At 41.2% G+C, this 16462-nt stretch overlaps 1 protein-coding gene across 2 annotated transcripts in view; it reads right to left on the bottom strand.

Moving 5' to 3' along the window:
• Positions 1-9117: 9117 nt before the first annotated feature.
• The window catches only part of PBX3 (PBX homeobox 3), a 187834-nt gene continuing 180489 nt past the window's right edge, over positions 9118-16462 (bottom strand). For both annotated transcript variants that reach the window (XM_075260199.1, XM_075260201.1), the window contains one exon: positions 9118-10804. In XM_075260199.1, the coding sequence (XP_075116300.1) occupies positions 10712-10804 (93 nt within the window). In that variant the 3' untranslated portion in view covers positions 9118-10711. The remainder of the gene's footprint in view (positions 10805-16462) is intronic.

Below are 16462 nucleotides of genomic sequence, written 5' to 3'. Positions count from 1 at the left end.
CTATCAAAGGTAATGCACTAGGTGCCGCGCAGTGCTTTTTTGTGTTTTTTTCTACAATATAAGCATGGACCCCCACAAATCACAAACTGATGACCTGTATGAAAAATCAATTTGGGGTTGAAGAACCCCTTTAAATGAGTCTGTCAGGAGAAGGCTGGATAGTTATTTCTGATAAAAGTGAAAGAGAGCCGTCTATCTACAGTGCAGATGTCTCTGCTCTGAGGGGCTCTCATCCTCCTCCTCCCCTCCCCCACTCCATAGTGTTCTACTGTACAGATTTGATCCGTGGCAGAAGGAGGCAAATAAGTTAAGAAAATTTTATATGAAAGTTTATCTTCACCTGCACTATGGATTTCTGGAAATAGAAGTGTTTGAGACCCTTACACCTTACAGGGTAATATACCCCACAGGCTAAGGAGAAAGGAACGATAGGAGATAAAACTACGTGTGAAGAGAGGTTTGATCATAGCTGTCTATTATTGGGTTCGAATTCATGAGCTGGTGTATTACTTGCTATGTAGGAATCTTCAGCAAGTTCTGATAGTAAACCATGCAGTAAATTAGGGTTTTGTTTACAGCTCCCAAACCTCTACCTCTACTCCGGTCTGTGCTCTGGTCATTAAAGGGATCACTGCATCTATGAGACCTTCTGGAAATCTGGACACAGCATTAGTGGAAAAACACTTATTATAAGCACATTATCGGTTACTCATAGCACCCTGCCAGAAGTCGAGACTAAGGCTCAGTGCACATTGTGTCTGAGCAAAACATTTGGCGGTCTTGCCAGGAAAATCCTGGCAAAATATATTTCTTTAGGGCTCCACTAGGGTGGTGTACATGAAGCATGAAAACAATTGTCATACCATTTTAGCCTGAAAAAATGTCATGTAAATAGTTTTTTCAATTAGACAAAAGTGTTATAGGCAAATTCCCTTTACTGGCTAACCACAAGGGTTATATTTACAACTTTCCGGAGCACAGAAGTTCCTTTATCAGGATAAAGCGGCCTCTGTTCTCTAAGGGTCCATTCACACGGAAGAAAATGGTGAGGAATTTGGTGTGGAATTTCAGCATTGAAAAAAAGCCTACCATTGGCTTCAATGGGTTCCTCTTTCATATGACTCTATGTGCTGCATTGGTTATAAAGTTAATGCATGCTTTAGGCTACTATAATGTTGCATTTCAGCACCCATATTACAGCCACAGTACCTGTAGCATTGGTTTCCTGCTGCACTTAAAGTGTAACTCCCATTTTATTGCTATTGTATATCAGGGGTGTTTGAATATTATTTATAATATAGTCAATTTAACCTATCTAACTTTGTTTTATTGGAAAATAGACTCTAAGGCTCACTCATATCTGCATCGGTAATTCGTTTGGGGGAGTTCGCATGGGGACCCCCCCGAACGGACTACTGAACGCATTGGCAAGCAGTGTGCAGTGAAAGCACACGGACCCCATAGACTATAATGGGATCTGTGTGCTTTCTGTGCCCTGCCCACAGAACTGATGCAGACTGGAAAGTAGATAATGAACCACTTTTCTGTCCGCATGTTCCATGCCACACGGACCCTATTATAGTCTCTGGGGTCCATGTGCTTTCACTGCACACCGCTTGCCAATGCGTTCAGTAGTCTGTTCAGGGGGGTTCCCATGCGGACTCCTCGAACGGATTACCAATGCAGATGTGAACAAGGCCTAAAATTCTCTCTAGCAACCCTGTAACTGAGCTTTAACCAGGGAAATCCATACACACTTGTATTGCCAATATGTAGAGCTGTAGCATTTACCAAAGGGAAAATGGTCACTTCAAATAGCTGTATCTGCAGTTTTATGTAATTAGAATAATGGTTCTGGTATCACATGATAGCTATGCCAGGTTTGCAGTACTAGATCTCACTGCTTATAAAAACAGTCGGAATGTTGAGCTTTATATGTAGTAGTTCATGCTGTGTATAAAAATCGCATTCTTTATTGTGTTTTTAACTAGTGGTATCTCAATTTTTATTATAACTAGAATTGCCATTGTGCCATGTTAACAAGAAATTCCACTTTCATGTGATACCAGAACCATTTTTCTATGTGGTATAACACTGGAGATACAGCCATTTGAAGTGACCATCCCCTTTTGGTAAATGCTACAGCTCTACAACACTGCATTGAGTACAGGAGACAGTCTCTTCATGGCAATTCTTAGATAGAACATTGCTAGTGGGAACGTTACAGCCTGTTTTCTATTAAAAGAAAGTTAGGTAGTTTAATAAAGTATATTATAAAAATGTTCACCAAACACTCCCCGACATAATAGCCAAAAATAAAATAGTAAGGGAGTTTGACTTTAACTTAATATATGGTTGTTTGATGATCATGTTAGTAACCCCATAGGGCGGTCTAGCGCCTGCTGCTATATTAGGGGCTGTAAGACGCAGCAGCATTATGCAGCCTGATCCAGTAAGTTCATTTAGTCCTACAGGTAATGCCCCATGATATGATCAGTTTTGCTAAATGACAAACCCAGCTCTGCTGCATCTGAATGATATAAATAGAGCAGGACTATGGTTGTTACCGCTTGGTAAAGTAAATGCCAAAGCTTATTATTTATAATTATTATGTTCTTATGTCCAGATATAAGCAAATATTGCTAAGTACTAGTTTCAAGCATTAGCTATACAGCACAGAATAGAGAACTTTTCGCACTCCCTCTGAGAATGAATAAAATATTTATTCCAGTTTTGATCCAAAAGGGTTAACTCACAAGTGACTGAGAGGTGTAACATTAATACTGGCCAACCAGTTCTCAAGAAAGGCCATCCAGCTATCCTGTAAGCGGAGAGGGCTCTCAATTGCCTCTAGATGGGGTGCGTTAATGATGCCCCCTGGGCGCCGGGCATAAGAGAAAATGTGGGCAGGCGGGGGAGGCCTGGTTGATGGTCCCAGCTATGAACCTCATCAGCGTATGACAGCTCGTAGCCTGTGGGCCGGAGGAGATGTGATGGGGGAAAAAAGCGAGATGGGCTGTGTGTTCATTACGCTGGCGTAGTCCCTGCTGACACGATTCCCATTCAATATAATGGAGGAGGGGGCAGCAAAGCACAGACTAACAATGAAAGAAAGGAATACTGCAGTCCTGTGCACAAACTTAGAAGAACAGCGGAAGCAAAAAATCAGGACGTATGAGAGATCACTAACATGTCAGCTAATAACTTCCTTACTATGGGCTGCCGGGAGTAATACCGATCATTAATCTGAACAAAACCAAGTCAGTGACCTGGCGTAACCCATGATGTCATCCAAGTCCATGTAATCAGGGAGATGACTACCCAGCTCAGGGCCCCTGCATCGCCATTTACTGCCAGCTAAAATATATGACCACCCATTAAGAACCCTCTGGATGCAAATATACAGAAAATGACGCGATGGCAGCAATTTTTACGTTGTATTTTTTAATTTATTGGGGTGGGGGAGCGATTTTACTTAATTCTGAATTTTCAGTAAAGGGCCATATAGTATGTGACTATACAGTGATGTCACTATACTGCAGCATTTTCCATAATTCCAGATATACTTCTGTATACAGCCCCATTCATTACTGCCGCTGCATACACACAACTTTGTTGATTTATTTTCCCTATACAGTTGAGAATTACACTCCTTACTATGGCCCCATGGACTGTATACAGGATTATGGATCGTAGTACCAAGCTGCAAAATACAGAGTACGTTCTCTTCATCTCAGTTATTGCAGCTTTGTCTCGAATATTGTATTGATAATGTCTGTAAAGAACAGGGGCAGCACATGGATGTCATCTGTGTGCTGGCCATTACTTTTTTCAGGGGTTTATGATCATATGCATGTAGCTATAGGCTGCTATGAGGCCATACTCAGTGGCGTAACTAGAAATGGCGGGGCCCCGTGGCGAACTTTTGACATGGGCCCCCCACAACCGACACCGAAGACCTCGACCGACCCCCTGCTCTGCATTCCTGCACGCTCTATTATGTCCTTTAGTGGCCCCTGCACACAGTATTATGTCCCTTAGTGGCCCTGCACGCAGTATTATGTCCCATAGTCACCCCTGCACACAGTATTATGTCCCTCAGTGGCCTCTGCACACAGTATTATGTCCCTTAGTGGCCCCTGCACACAGTATTATGTCCCTCAGTGGCCTCTGCACACAGTATTATGTCCCTTAGTGGCCCCTGCAAAGACCCCCCCGAGTATAATAATAGTCTTTGTGGGGCTCGAGGTGTCATTACCGATTATGGCCCAGCCAGGATCAGTAAGTAAATAGGGCCCGTTACCGGCTGGAATAACGTAACGGCCTATTAAAAAAAAGAAAAAAAACAGTTGGTAGCGGCTGTCACCAGGCCCCTTAATGTCCTGGGCCCTGTGGCAGCTGCTTCTGCGGTATTACGCCACTGGCCATTCTGTATCACGTGTCAGAAGCACACAAGAGCTTTGAGGAAATAGTTTCAGACACTGTACTACAGCTCTGTTTTAAGGGTATAAAATGTTGGTTTACACAATGCACCTAGGACCCACATACACAATATAAGGTCTATGTACTGGTTCCATACATATAGATGTCAAGGGTGTGGCTAGAATGTCATGCCATATATTGAGTCTATAGACTTAATCTCATGTACACAGACTTTTGGTTGGATTGAAATTAGGCTAACGTGTTTGATTGCTTCTAAACACAGTGTCCCCTTGTCCTTCATCTGGTATTGCAGTTCAGTCTTTCATATAAAGTGGACTTCTCACTACTCATCATATATGTTATAGGAAATACAAGAGTTCTAGAGCATACTGTGCAGTGACAAGAAATGTATCTGTACACTGCCAGGAGGAATAACCGAGCATGAGCACAATGCAGAGGTCTAAGAAAAGAGCCATGATTGTTATTTCATGGAAAATACAAATATTTATTAAACTGTACATGTCAGAAATGGTGAAAGGTCCCCTTTAAGTTGGACTGAGCTGCAATATCAGAGACAGCCAAAAATTTTAATACCATATATTTATTACAGTACAAAGTGTTGACAGTCACTGTTGGTCTCTTTTACAATAAATGTGCAAATTAATTTTCTTTGGATTTATTATGTTATATGAATTCAAAAACATCAAAAATCATAGCCAGTGGATTACAATCCCCCTCCACGTATTACTCCCCGTGTAATGTTATTGAATATCTGTCAGCTTTATTGTGAAGTTATGTGCTTCTCTCTGGAGCACTAACCTAATCTCTGATGTACACAGCGTTCCTGTATCAAGTTAGATCAAGGTTCTAACAAACGTACATTGTGAGTCCAGCCTCCTGTTCACACAGGAAACACTAGAGGCAATTCTCTCAAAAAGTCAAGTGCAATCCCAGGAACTGGTGTAGATTTCAGGTATAACAAACACCACCTTTCTGATGTGAGTAGATTTGTTGGGCTAAGATGTTTCTACCTTGGCCCGCCTTCTTCTCTGCTCTGCCCACTTCCATAAAATATGGTGAGCAGTGTAACATCTTTGGCACAAAAAAAAGGGTCATGTGCCGCAGCTACTTCAGTCGATGCCAGTTTTTTTGGTGTAGAAGAAATAGTAAATTCCCCCACGTTGAGTAGAAGAGAGGAGGTCAGTGATACAGAGGGGAGCACATAACTTCACAATAAAGCTGTCTGTAAGCGTTTCAGTAAATGTATCTAGAGCAGGGGTGCTCACACTTTTTCAGCGTGTGAGCTACTTTGTTAGCTGACCAAGGCAAAAGATCTACTACGGCGGGGCCGGCCCGATGCGGGCCTATGGGCGGGATGGGGCGTTTCTATGGGCGGGGTCGGGCATGTGGGCGGGGCCGAACGGGTCGGGAGAGCAGGAGACGGCGTTCTGTGGCCGCCCAGAGATCCCTGGTGTCTGTTCACAGCGCAGGCTGAGATTTATCTCTGGACACTGGCAGGCTGGGGCAGTGGCAGCCCCACCTGCCAGTGTCAGGAGATGACTCAGCCTGCACTGTGAGCAAGCAGACACCGGGGATCCCTGCATCCCGCGATCGACCCGTACATCCTTTGCGATCTACCAGTAGATCGCGATCAACGTATTGGGCACCCCTGATCTAGAGCTATTTGAATAGACTACTAGTCTTTTAATGGTCCCAACATTTGGGCCTTTATTTTTGGCAGAGATGAAATAACCGTTACTTGTCATGTTAGCTTTCCCTGCTGTGACAACCACTTTGGCTGACATAAATTTGTGCCACTTTTGCAGCCTGTTGGACGGTTACCAGGGAGGGACCTGTTTGTCCAGTCAGCAAAATCAAAAGCCACAGCCATCCAGCTAGTGATGTGACCCCTTTAGCTGATCTTGTAGCTGTACAATGTCACATGTGAAGGGGGGGGGGTGTAAGTCTAAATCTGTAGTGCACAGGAGTAAGCCTTACAATAAGTTTGGATAACTATGCATCACAAACTATGAGCTAGCATAGATTTCAGCTAATTTTATACCAATTTGTGTAGTAATTAAAGTAAATCTAATGGGTCAATACACCCCTCACATACTTTTTTTTTCTTTTAAAGGTAGCATGTAAAGCAGCCCCATAGATGTCTATGGATGGCATGTTACAGGTTAATCCGCAGTCCTAAGTAAACAAAAAAAAACCCAAAACAGCTGCTTTCTTTCAACAACACCCCTCCTCACCTCCCTATCAGTGAACAGGTTGCATGGAGTATTGCAGTTATTTCTTTGAATGGGGCTGAGTTGCAATATGAAACAACTTCTGGACCAGTGCAAAGTTGTTGTTTTTTGGAAGAAGGCAGCCTTGTTTTTATGTTTACAGTACGTCCCTATTTTTGTACCCAGATGCATAGATAAGACTTGCATCTACTAAAGGGAATTCCTGGTGAGGCATTTAGTGTTGGGTCTAGGTACTAATATGAATCTCCGTGGCGGCACAGTGGCTCAGTGGTTGGCATTGCAGTCCTACGTTTCAATTCAACCAAAGACAACATCTGCAAGGAGTTTGTATGTTCTCTCCGTGTTTGCATGGGTTTCCTTCAGATACTCCCACACTCCAAAGACATACTGATAAAAAAATAAATAAAATCAATCTCCATCAGTATTAGGTGGATAAATCTCTTTAATTGAAATATGAGGCGAAAATGGTGAAACCAATAAAAAGGACTCAAAGAGCAAATCAAAAACATTTTATTTGTATTTTTAAACTACATAGAACTACCACAAGGAAGACTTTTTTTTTTTCATTTTTCTTAGTTTTTTTTTTTTTCAATCCAGGGGTATAATCCAGTTAAAAAGTAAACACCGAACAGATTGGATTTTAATACGTTAGAATCACTGCCACAAATTGTCATTACCATCAGTATTCCCATGAATCAACCCCAGCCAGATCTTCATACAATACAAAAGTGAACTCAAAGAAAAGGAAAAAAAAGATATTCCCATAATGCCACCCACGTCGCCCACCCTCCCATCACATATCCCACCCTATACTGAAATCTGTATGCATTACAATGTTTTTTTTTGTTTTTTTATTTTATTTTTTAATGTGGAATTAACGAGATGAAAAAACATTTAAAATGTCTTTCAGTATATACAACAGTTTTACTGTCTCATCTTACCTTATGTGTGGAACAGAAGACCTCATGTTTACTCATAAGCTTCAAAGTTGCAAAAGCAGCTTTATAAAGTGTATATTTTTTTTTTATTTTAAAAGATACATTTTCATTTTATCTCCAAAAAGATTACAATGTACATTACGTATCAGAATGAAAAAAGAAAAACAGTGAAGAGCAGCAGAATGTGTTAAAAAATGTAAGGATTTATACCACCCATAATTAAATGCGGAATCGTATAGTAGTGCTGAATATCCAAAAAATTTTTTATTTCTATTTGTTATTTAGTTGACTAAATTGTTTCCATTTTGACCTGATAATCCTTCACTTTAATTATTCTGTAAATTGTGGAGGCACACATAATACACTACAGCCTGACAATAGTGAAAAAAATAATTTAGATAAAATTAAATAATGAAAAAAAACTATAAAAATCAAAAATAAAATCAAAACGTAAAAAAAATACCATTTAAATTTAGATAAAGAATTTCAGTGAAAAAATGTAACAATATAGCCTTGGTATTTTTGTATTCATTATTTGGAATATGATTCAAAATGTGAGATTCAGTTACTAAATATTTGTGTAATATTTTAGAGGAATTATTAATTTTAATTAATATTATTACAGGATCTACAAGGAAATGTAATTCAGCATGCGGCAACTCAGAGTCCTCTGACTTGGTTAAATCACTGGATTAAAAACAATTTGTTAACACAGAAATGTCTTACATTGTGCACTTATGGGATAATTGTAGCATAATGATTTTTTAATTGCAAAAACATTTTTGGTAAATATTGAAAAACAAAATAGGTGGTGTATGGCAAAACTGTTGTAGCAGTCTAAAAACTATCCTTATATGTACCTATATATTTAGTGGATAACTACAGTAGTATTAGACGTGTATTGGGGCATATGGAACAAAAGGAAATGTCCAATGTAATTCATTCTAGTTTCACTAGAAAACATGGCTGAATTTTTTCTCAGAAAGTGACACCACCTTACTGAGTCACATGGCCATGAGACCAATGGATGTGATGTCACTTCCTCTATAAAAGAAAGCTGCCATGTACCCCTTTAATTACAGAGGTTCTCCAGGACTACGACTGATGGCTCATCCTCTAGATATGTCATCACTATCAGATCAGTAAGAGTCTAACTCTCAGCATCTCCACTGCTCAGCTGATTTAAGGGATGTAGTGTTAACTGAGCTGTAATACCAGGCACAGCCACCACAAAATATGGCACTGTCCCTGATAAACAATGAAGGGGATCCTACACAATTAGCTGATTGGTGGTGACGTCAAGGCTTGGATCACCAGCAATGGGATATAAATGCCCAATTTTAAGGATAGACCATCAGTTTGAAGCTTGAATATGTATAGAGAAGACATAAAATAATGTTTTTTTTTTTTTTTTTTACATTTTACATAAAAAGAAAGAACACCAAAAATAAAAAAAAACCTTTATAATTAAATTTTGATTTAATTAATGACCATCCCTTTAAAAACAACCGAGTCACTATTTTATGTTGCGCCTTGTTTTGAATGTATAAAGTTTTTCTTCCCTTTTAACAGATTTTTTTTTTTTTTTTAATTATTTACAATATTATGGCACTACTATATATTCCAGCATGATCCAGGGGGCGCCACGGCCCAATCTGCTGTTGCAATTACACAATGATAGAAAGTTAGACGTACTACGCATGTTATTCAGAGGTAGTAGGTGGGCAGACTAATCTACACGTGACATGTCTGTTGGTTCCTATGAGTTTTTATGAGGTAAATAAAGCTGTTTCGCTCGGTGACAATGTATAAATTCTCTTTTGCTACAATATTTACAAGTTGTTTTTTTTGTTTTTTTTTTGCCACAAGAAATGGCAGATTTTTGACAATTCATTATACAGCATTTAACCCATTGCTGTAAAACACCACATTAGGAAATCGATCCCTTTCCTATCATCATGACCCTCTGTCACAGAAAGGGGTATTTACAAAGCTGCAAGAGGCGAATAGAAAAAAAAACAAAACGTTACTGCATTGTCGGAGAAAATTCTGTTGAAGATGCATTCGCTTAATAATAACATTGGCGATGAATAATCAAACCACAAAAAATAAAATAAAAAAATAATAAAAAAACACTGTAAAAGTTTTAAATGACCCATGGAAAATACATAAATCCCATATCGTGACTTGAAAGTTTCTTTGGTTTGTTGTTCTGGGACTTGAGGCCCCTTCTTGTCCTATCCTATATCTATGAACCACAATATCATGTGATGTCAAACAAAATCATTATTACGCATAAGATTCCTGTTTTCCAATTAAATTGTGAATTTTGTAAATCGTATACCTTTAATATTTAATTTTATAGGCAATTTCCTACAAAAAGTTTTTTTTTACAGGAATTTTTTTCTTTATTTTTGAATTTTGAAATAAAAGATGTGGCCGATATATGGCGACATGAAAGGGCTTCATTAGCGAGTCCGTCCAGCGAAATGATTCATTACACTGCATAAGATGTATATATTTTTTCCCTGTAGAAGTGGATGCATCTTCACAGATCAACAGAGCTTTTGATGTGTCATATAGGAAAACGAGCAAGAAAGGAGAAAAAAAAAAAAAAATCATCTTCATCATCAACTGTGGGAGGTTTGGAAAACTGTAAAATGTCTCTTCGCTGTAACGCCAGACATTCTAGGCAAACATGCAAACGTTTCTCCTTAAAGCTGCTACTTCATTCCTTCAGTTTAGCCGTTTATTACAAAGTGCCGATGGGACGTGGAGATCATTTCACAGATTCTAACTCAGATCTTGGCCCAATTAGATAAAGTGCTTTCAAAGTGGTGATTAAGCAAGAAAAAAAAATAAGATGTACTGGAGTCCAGCAGCTTGTCTCAGCCGGGTGGGATGTACAATGTGGCCGTGTGCGGGTCCTTATTTGAAACAGGCAAAGCAGCGCCACCGAGCTGGAGGAGAAGATTTATCTGAAGGTGAAGGTCGTCTTCCTCCAAGCTGGGAATCTGCTTGACTAAGGTGTCAATAAAGACCTAACATGATGCCTTGTCCCTCCACAGAGCTGAGATGCACAGTTTTATGATGGGTCACTCAGTTAGAGGTATCAGAGTTCACGCTGCCGGGCCCTTCTGTAGGGGAGGTGACAGAGGAAGGGGTTGCCGCCTCATGCCACCCTCCATTAGCCTGGAAAAAAAGAAAGACGCAAAACATTTTACTTCCAACATCATGACTACAATCTATTCAACACAGATTATAAATCCATATACTTAAAGTAGTATAGAAGTATTAGGGTATGTTCACACTGAGTTTTTTAACAGGTGGATTTTGAGGCGCAGTCAGTCTCGAAAAACACCTCCAAACTGTCCCATTCTTTTCAGTGGGAGTCAGGAGCAGATTTTGTCTGAAATAAATGGAAGGTTGTAAAAATGCATATACTTTAGACGGTGTTAAGGGTATCCTGCGGCCCGGACACCCAGTAATTGTGAAATGAGTTTCCTGGAGATGAATGTAAGGCTAGGTTCACACAGAGAAATTTGGAGCTGATTGCACTAAAATCAGCTCGAATTCAAGTCCAAAATCTGCCTCCCATTTTTTTTTTTGTTTAGTATGCTGCTCACTATTCCCCTGCAGAACCTATGGGATCCACAGGGCTACAATTTGGAGGGAAGTCTGAGGTGGAAGACTGCCTCAAATTCCTTAATGTGAACATACCCGGAGGGTTCGTTCACATGGAGCTTTTTGGCAGCGGATTTTGAGGCGGAATCCGCCTTAAAATCCGCTGCCAAAACCAGCTCCCATTGACTTCAATGGGGGCCGCTCGCTTTTTTTTTCCATTAGCTAGAAGAGAGATGACCTTTCTTGCCACGGATTCCGCAGCTGAATCAGCCACAGCGTCCTCGGCACGAGGCTCCCTCCCAATTAGGCCCATTCATTTGCGCCTAATCTGGAACAAGTGTTCTAATGCATTTAGTATCTTCACTGTATCCTTTATTACTACTTATGAGTTATAGGACAAATGACCTTACAAAAACCACAAGTAGAATGTTGGAAGTAAACAGGATAAGTTTAGAAACATTTCAGGAAGACGCTTTTGGCAGAGAAGAGATCACACAGCTTTATTCACTACATGACTAATATCTAGTCAGAAGAGTATATTTTGGATACTATGTATTTTACTAGTTACTTGTATCCATAGTTTGTAAGGGGGGGCTCCTCGGGTTTTACTATAAATAAAGGGACACTCCATTGTACATGATCTCACCAACTGGTAACTCCCTATGATTAGAGGGGGGAATGTTGGGCCTCATGTACACAACTGTGTATACAGTCAGTGTGCTAGCTGTGTTTTTCATGCCTAGCACAATCACCCATTCATTTCTATGACCCAGTGTACAAGGCAGTGAGTAAAACTCCTATTGCTACCTGTGTGCCGTTCAGTCCCGGCCCCGCGACACACACACGGTCGTGTACATGTCACCTTGAGCATTAGTTTGAAACAGGCAAACAATAGATAGAAGGTTTGGGACCTAAATTCTGCAACAGCAGCATCACCTATGGCCTGTATTGGGGAAAGCTCACCGGAATACCTCAGCACTACTTCTATTCACTATAATGGGACTGAGACGCACTATTCTGCTATACAGTGGGCAAAGCCTGGGGCTTGTGCTGGATAATCGATTCAGGTCATAAAAAAAGACGTGTGTGGAGAGATCTAATCACAATGTACAAATACATGAAGGGACAATACAAAGACGTTTCTAATGATCTTCTTACTCCTTGGCTGGTGACAGTGACTAGGGGAGAACATTTCACCAGTATCATAGGAATTCTTTACTATGGAGCTCACTGCCCCACGAGGTGCTGATGGAGGAGTCATTGTGCAAGTTTAGGAGGGATCTGGATGTCTTGAATGGTAAAATATTACAGATTACAAGTTTTCCATTTTGGTTAGGACAAGTTGATTCAGGGTTTTTATACTGATCACCGGAGTTGGAGTCAGGAAGGAATTTTCCCTCCGACATGGGGCAATTGGCATAAGCCATGTTTTTTGTTGTCTTCTTATGGATTAACTCTGTAGGGTTATAGGATGGACTTGATGGTCCCCCGTCGTCATCTAACCTCATCTATTGCATTTCTATGACAATAAAATTGAAAAGATTTATAAGATATGTAATAAATGCTGCTCTGGATGTTTTCACAGATTTTAGCAGTCACTTTACAGCTACACTATGTAGGTCCATACTCTGACTGTTCAGATGTGCTCCATGCATATAAGGTCCCCAAGATATCAGCTCTGGGGTCATCATAAACCACAAATATGTGCAGAATATGTAAAATGTACCTAACCCCTTTAAAGGCCCATGACTGACCATCTGCAACCCGGAATCCGGAAATCTCATTACTTTTTATGTTAATACCAGGATGCTTGGTCTATGACATTGTCCCCATAATGTCAATTACCAGGCCTTTATGACTAATGTTTCACAAATGTAATGTATTGTTCTGCTTGGCAACAGATCTAATGGCACTTTATATAAGACAGAAGAGGCAAATACGGATGTTTTTGTCATATTAACATCATCCATTAGTTTCCTGTCCTGAAATGCCCTCGCGTGCGTCAAGGGTTAAGCCCTGTGCATCTGATGTTGAGATGTGTTACAGCTCTGATCTATAGCGATGTGTTCACTTCCCGACAGCCAGGCCCCAAATATGTAATATCTATCACTCATAATACCTATCACTCTTTCCCCTATGTCCTTTATGGCTTTCCATTCTAATTTATAAACAACAAATGTGTAATATTTTTTACCACGCGAGGCAGCTGGAAGAGACCACGTCAGTCAGGTTTTTTGCCCCCCTCTGCCAGCGTTTTTTTTTTTTTGCAAATAAATTAATCTTTCCTCTGGTGGTTTGAGATTACGCTGTGTATTATAAGAGAACGCCTTATCAAACCTCATCAGAAAAGATGGAATTCATGTCTGCTATAATGCTGCAGGCAATAACAGCTTCATATTTTATCACGTTGATAAGGATTTTGCAAACTCTCTGAAGCATTTCGGGATGTTTTAAATGAAAAAAGGAACAGTGTAACTAAAAGCCTCTTTCAGACATTTTCTTCTGGGTTATTATGAGTTATTTATAACCCCCCCAAAAGAACCCATTTGATATTTCAAATGCAAACGATTTGCGTATTTAATGATCGCCCGGGCTGCCCGCTCCCCCCGATTCTCCCAGCCACAGCACAACATTTTCAATCATTTGGGGAATCGTTAATATTGACTGACACTTGGAGGGAGGGAATAAAACTCTAGTAGTTTACGTCGAGCCAGATATTGTGTGCTTGATTTTTCCGCGCCTGCCTGTACTCAGCTGCAGCCACTTCGATTTTAGCCAAAAGGATATATTTATTACGCCCGGCAGGATGGAGATGGAGCTTTATACTGTTGTTATTTTACACTGTAATTATTATGATGTTATGTTACTATACAGCTGTACCGTGTGATATTTAAAAGCCATTGAGGGTGTCTGTGCATGTCTTTAGTCTGATGCATTCTCCCACTGGTGTGTAATGTGAAAGACCGGCTGCAGATGACGGATAGAAAGGCATGTACATAAGCAAAGAGCAGGCTCAATGCCTGGCAACAATGCAGGGTGCTCAGTACATTATATAAGAGGTAGAACATGAGGGTGACATATTCACTAATAGGGTAATGAATTACAGAATTAAAGGGGTTGTCTGGTGCAGTGGCGAAACTAGGAATGGCGGGGCCCCGTGGCGAACTTTTGACAAGGCCCCCCCCCCCCGACCAACACCGAAGACCTCGACCGACTCCCTCCTCCGCATTCCTGCGCGCTGTCCCTTAGTGGCCCCTGCACACAGTATTATGTCCCTTAGTGGCCCCTGCACACAGTATTATGTCCCATAGTGGCCCCTGCACACAGTATTATGTCCCTTAGTGGCCCCTGCACACAGTATTATGTCCCTTAGTGGTCCCTGCACTCTGTATTATGTCCCTTAGTGGCCCCTGCTCTCTGTATTATGTCCCTTAGTGGCCCGATAACTGAAAAGTACCTTTATTTTATTTTTTTAAAACTTCCCCCCAGGGACTTGAACCTGCAATCATTTGATTGCAAGTCCCATAGATGGCAATACAAGTGTATTGTCGTCTATGGGAGATTCTATACATTACTATTGCGGATGGTCATAGAGACCAGCTGCAATAGTAATATAGCGATGACAGGCCTGGGAGCCTTCATTAGGCTCCCGGCTGTCATCTGAACAGGTCAGCTCCTACAAGCTCATCGCGCAGGAGCTGGCCTGCAACTTTAAAGGCATGGGGCCGGTGGGGACCAAACCCGGGGGGGCCGGGGGCTGACTTGACCCTTTTTTTTGGGAAGGGGGGGGGGGGGAGGACATCTCCTGAGGCCAGGGCATCTCCACTGTTAACTCTTACAGCGGAGATGCCGAAGCTCGCTATTACATACACGGCATCCGGACCCTCCGACGCAGCATACAGACACCGGGGCAGGTCATGCTCGTCACGCTCCTGGCATAGTACTGGAAAGCGAACGCCCCGCAAAGACGGTCTTACAGGCTGTACCGTGGTGAATAGGTCATTAGCCTTTGCGAGGTGTTCGCTTTCCAGTACTCTGCCTCTGACTCGGAGGGTCCGGATGCCGGGTATGTAATAGTGAGCTTCGGCATCTCCGCTGTAAGAGTTAACAGCGGAGATGCCCTGGCCTCAGATGTCGTCCCCCCCCCCCCCCCAAAAAAAAAAAAAAAAAAAAGTTCAAGTTAGCCCCCGGTCCCATTCTTGCAGAACTTAAAAAAAAATAAAAAAATTCAAATTGACACGTCGAGGGCCCGGGCCCCCTGACGTGTCGGGCCCTGTGGCAGCTGCCTCTGCTGCCTCAGCGGGAGTTACGCCACTGGTCTGGTGCATTAATGGAAATCTATCAACCTGGAAAAGCAGCGCAATCGATGGTCAAGAGGAGCTGATCAAACTCCTATATAGTTTTGTGGGAAAAGATCTGGTATAAATTGTATTTTATAAAATAGGACCATACCAACTCCACTTTGCATCCTCTATTGCCCCTTCACTGATCCCAGCCCAGTTGGATTTTTTTGGTCCCCATCATTCCTGAGCAATCAGTGCTGTTAGTTTTGGTGCCTGAATTGCTCTCTCTAATGGCAAGTGGGTGGCGTCACGTAGAAGCAGGAAAGGGGAGGGGGGTGACTCAGAGTTCCAATCACATGCAGAAAAAGTAAAAGCTGTGAGTCACGCCCCCTTGTCATTAGTTAGCATACGAGGTATTTCAACCTAGCTGTGCTGATTACTCAGGAATGGTGGGGTCTAGAGGGAAACAATCCAACTGCGCCAGAATCAGTCTTGACAAACCTAGTAAATGATTTAAAAAAGCTCAAGATGGCAAAAGTTCCTCTTTAAATTCCTAGATATTCTATACTTGGTCATTAAATAGGACTACCCATTGGATTTCTGACAGCTTCGTCCCATATCAACGTAATTACAGAGATACAGTAGCTGTCAATCACTTATTAGGACCACTCACATGACTCAGGAGCATAGAAAGAAAAAATTTTGATTAACCTCTTGAGGACATGGCAATTTTCTGTGCGTTTTTTTTCACTCTGTCTTCCAAGAGACATAACTTTTAATTTTTTTCTTCAACATAGGGGTTTTATTTTTAGATACAAGTTGTATTTTCTAATGGCACCTTTTAGGTTTTCCGTTATTGTATTGTGAAACAATAAAATAATTATTTGTGGAATGGGAAAAAAATCCTGCCATTTTTTTGGATTATTTGTAACAATGTTCACTG

This window comes from Leptodactylus fuscus, chromosome 11, assembly GCF_031893055.1.
Source record: "Leptodactylus fuscus isolate aLepFus1 chromosome 11, aLepFus1.hap2, whole genome shotgun sequence".
NCBI lineage: Eukaryota > Metazoa > Chordata > Amphibia > Anura > Leptodactylidae > Leptodactylus > Leptodactylus fuscus.
This window is presented reverse-complemented; position numbering and strand designations above follow the sequence as displayed.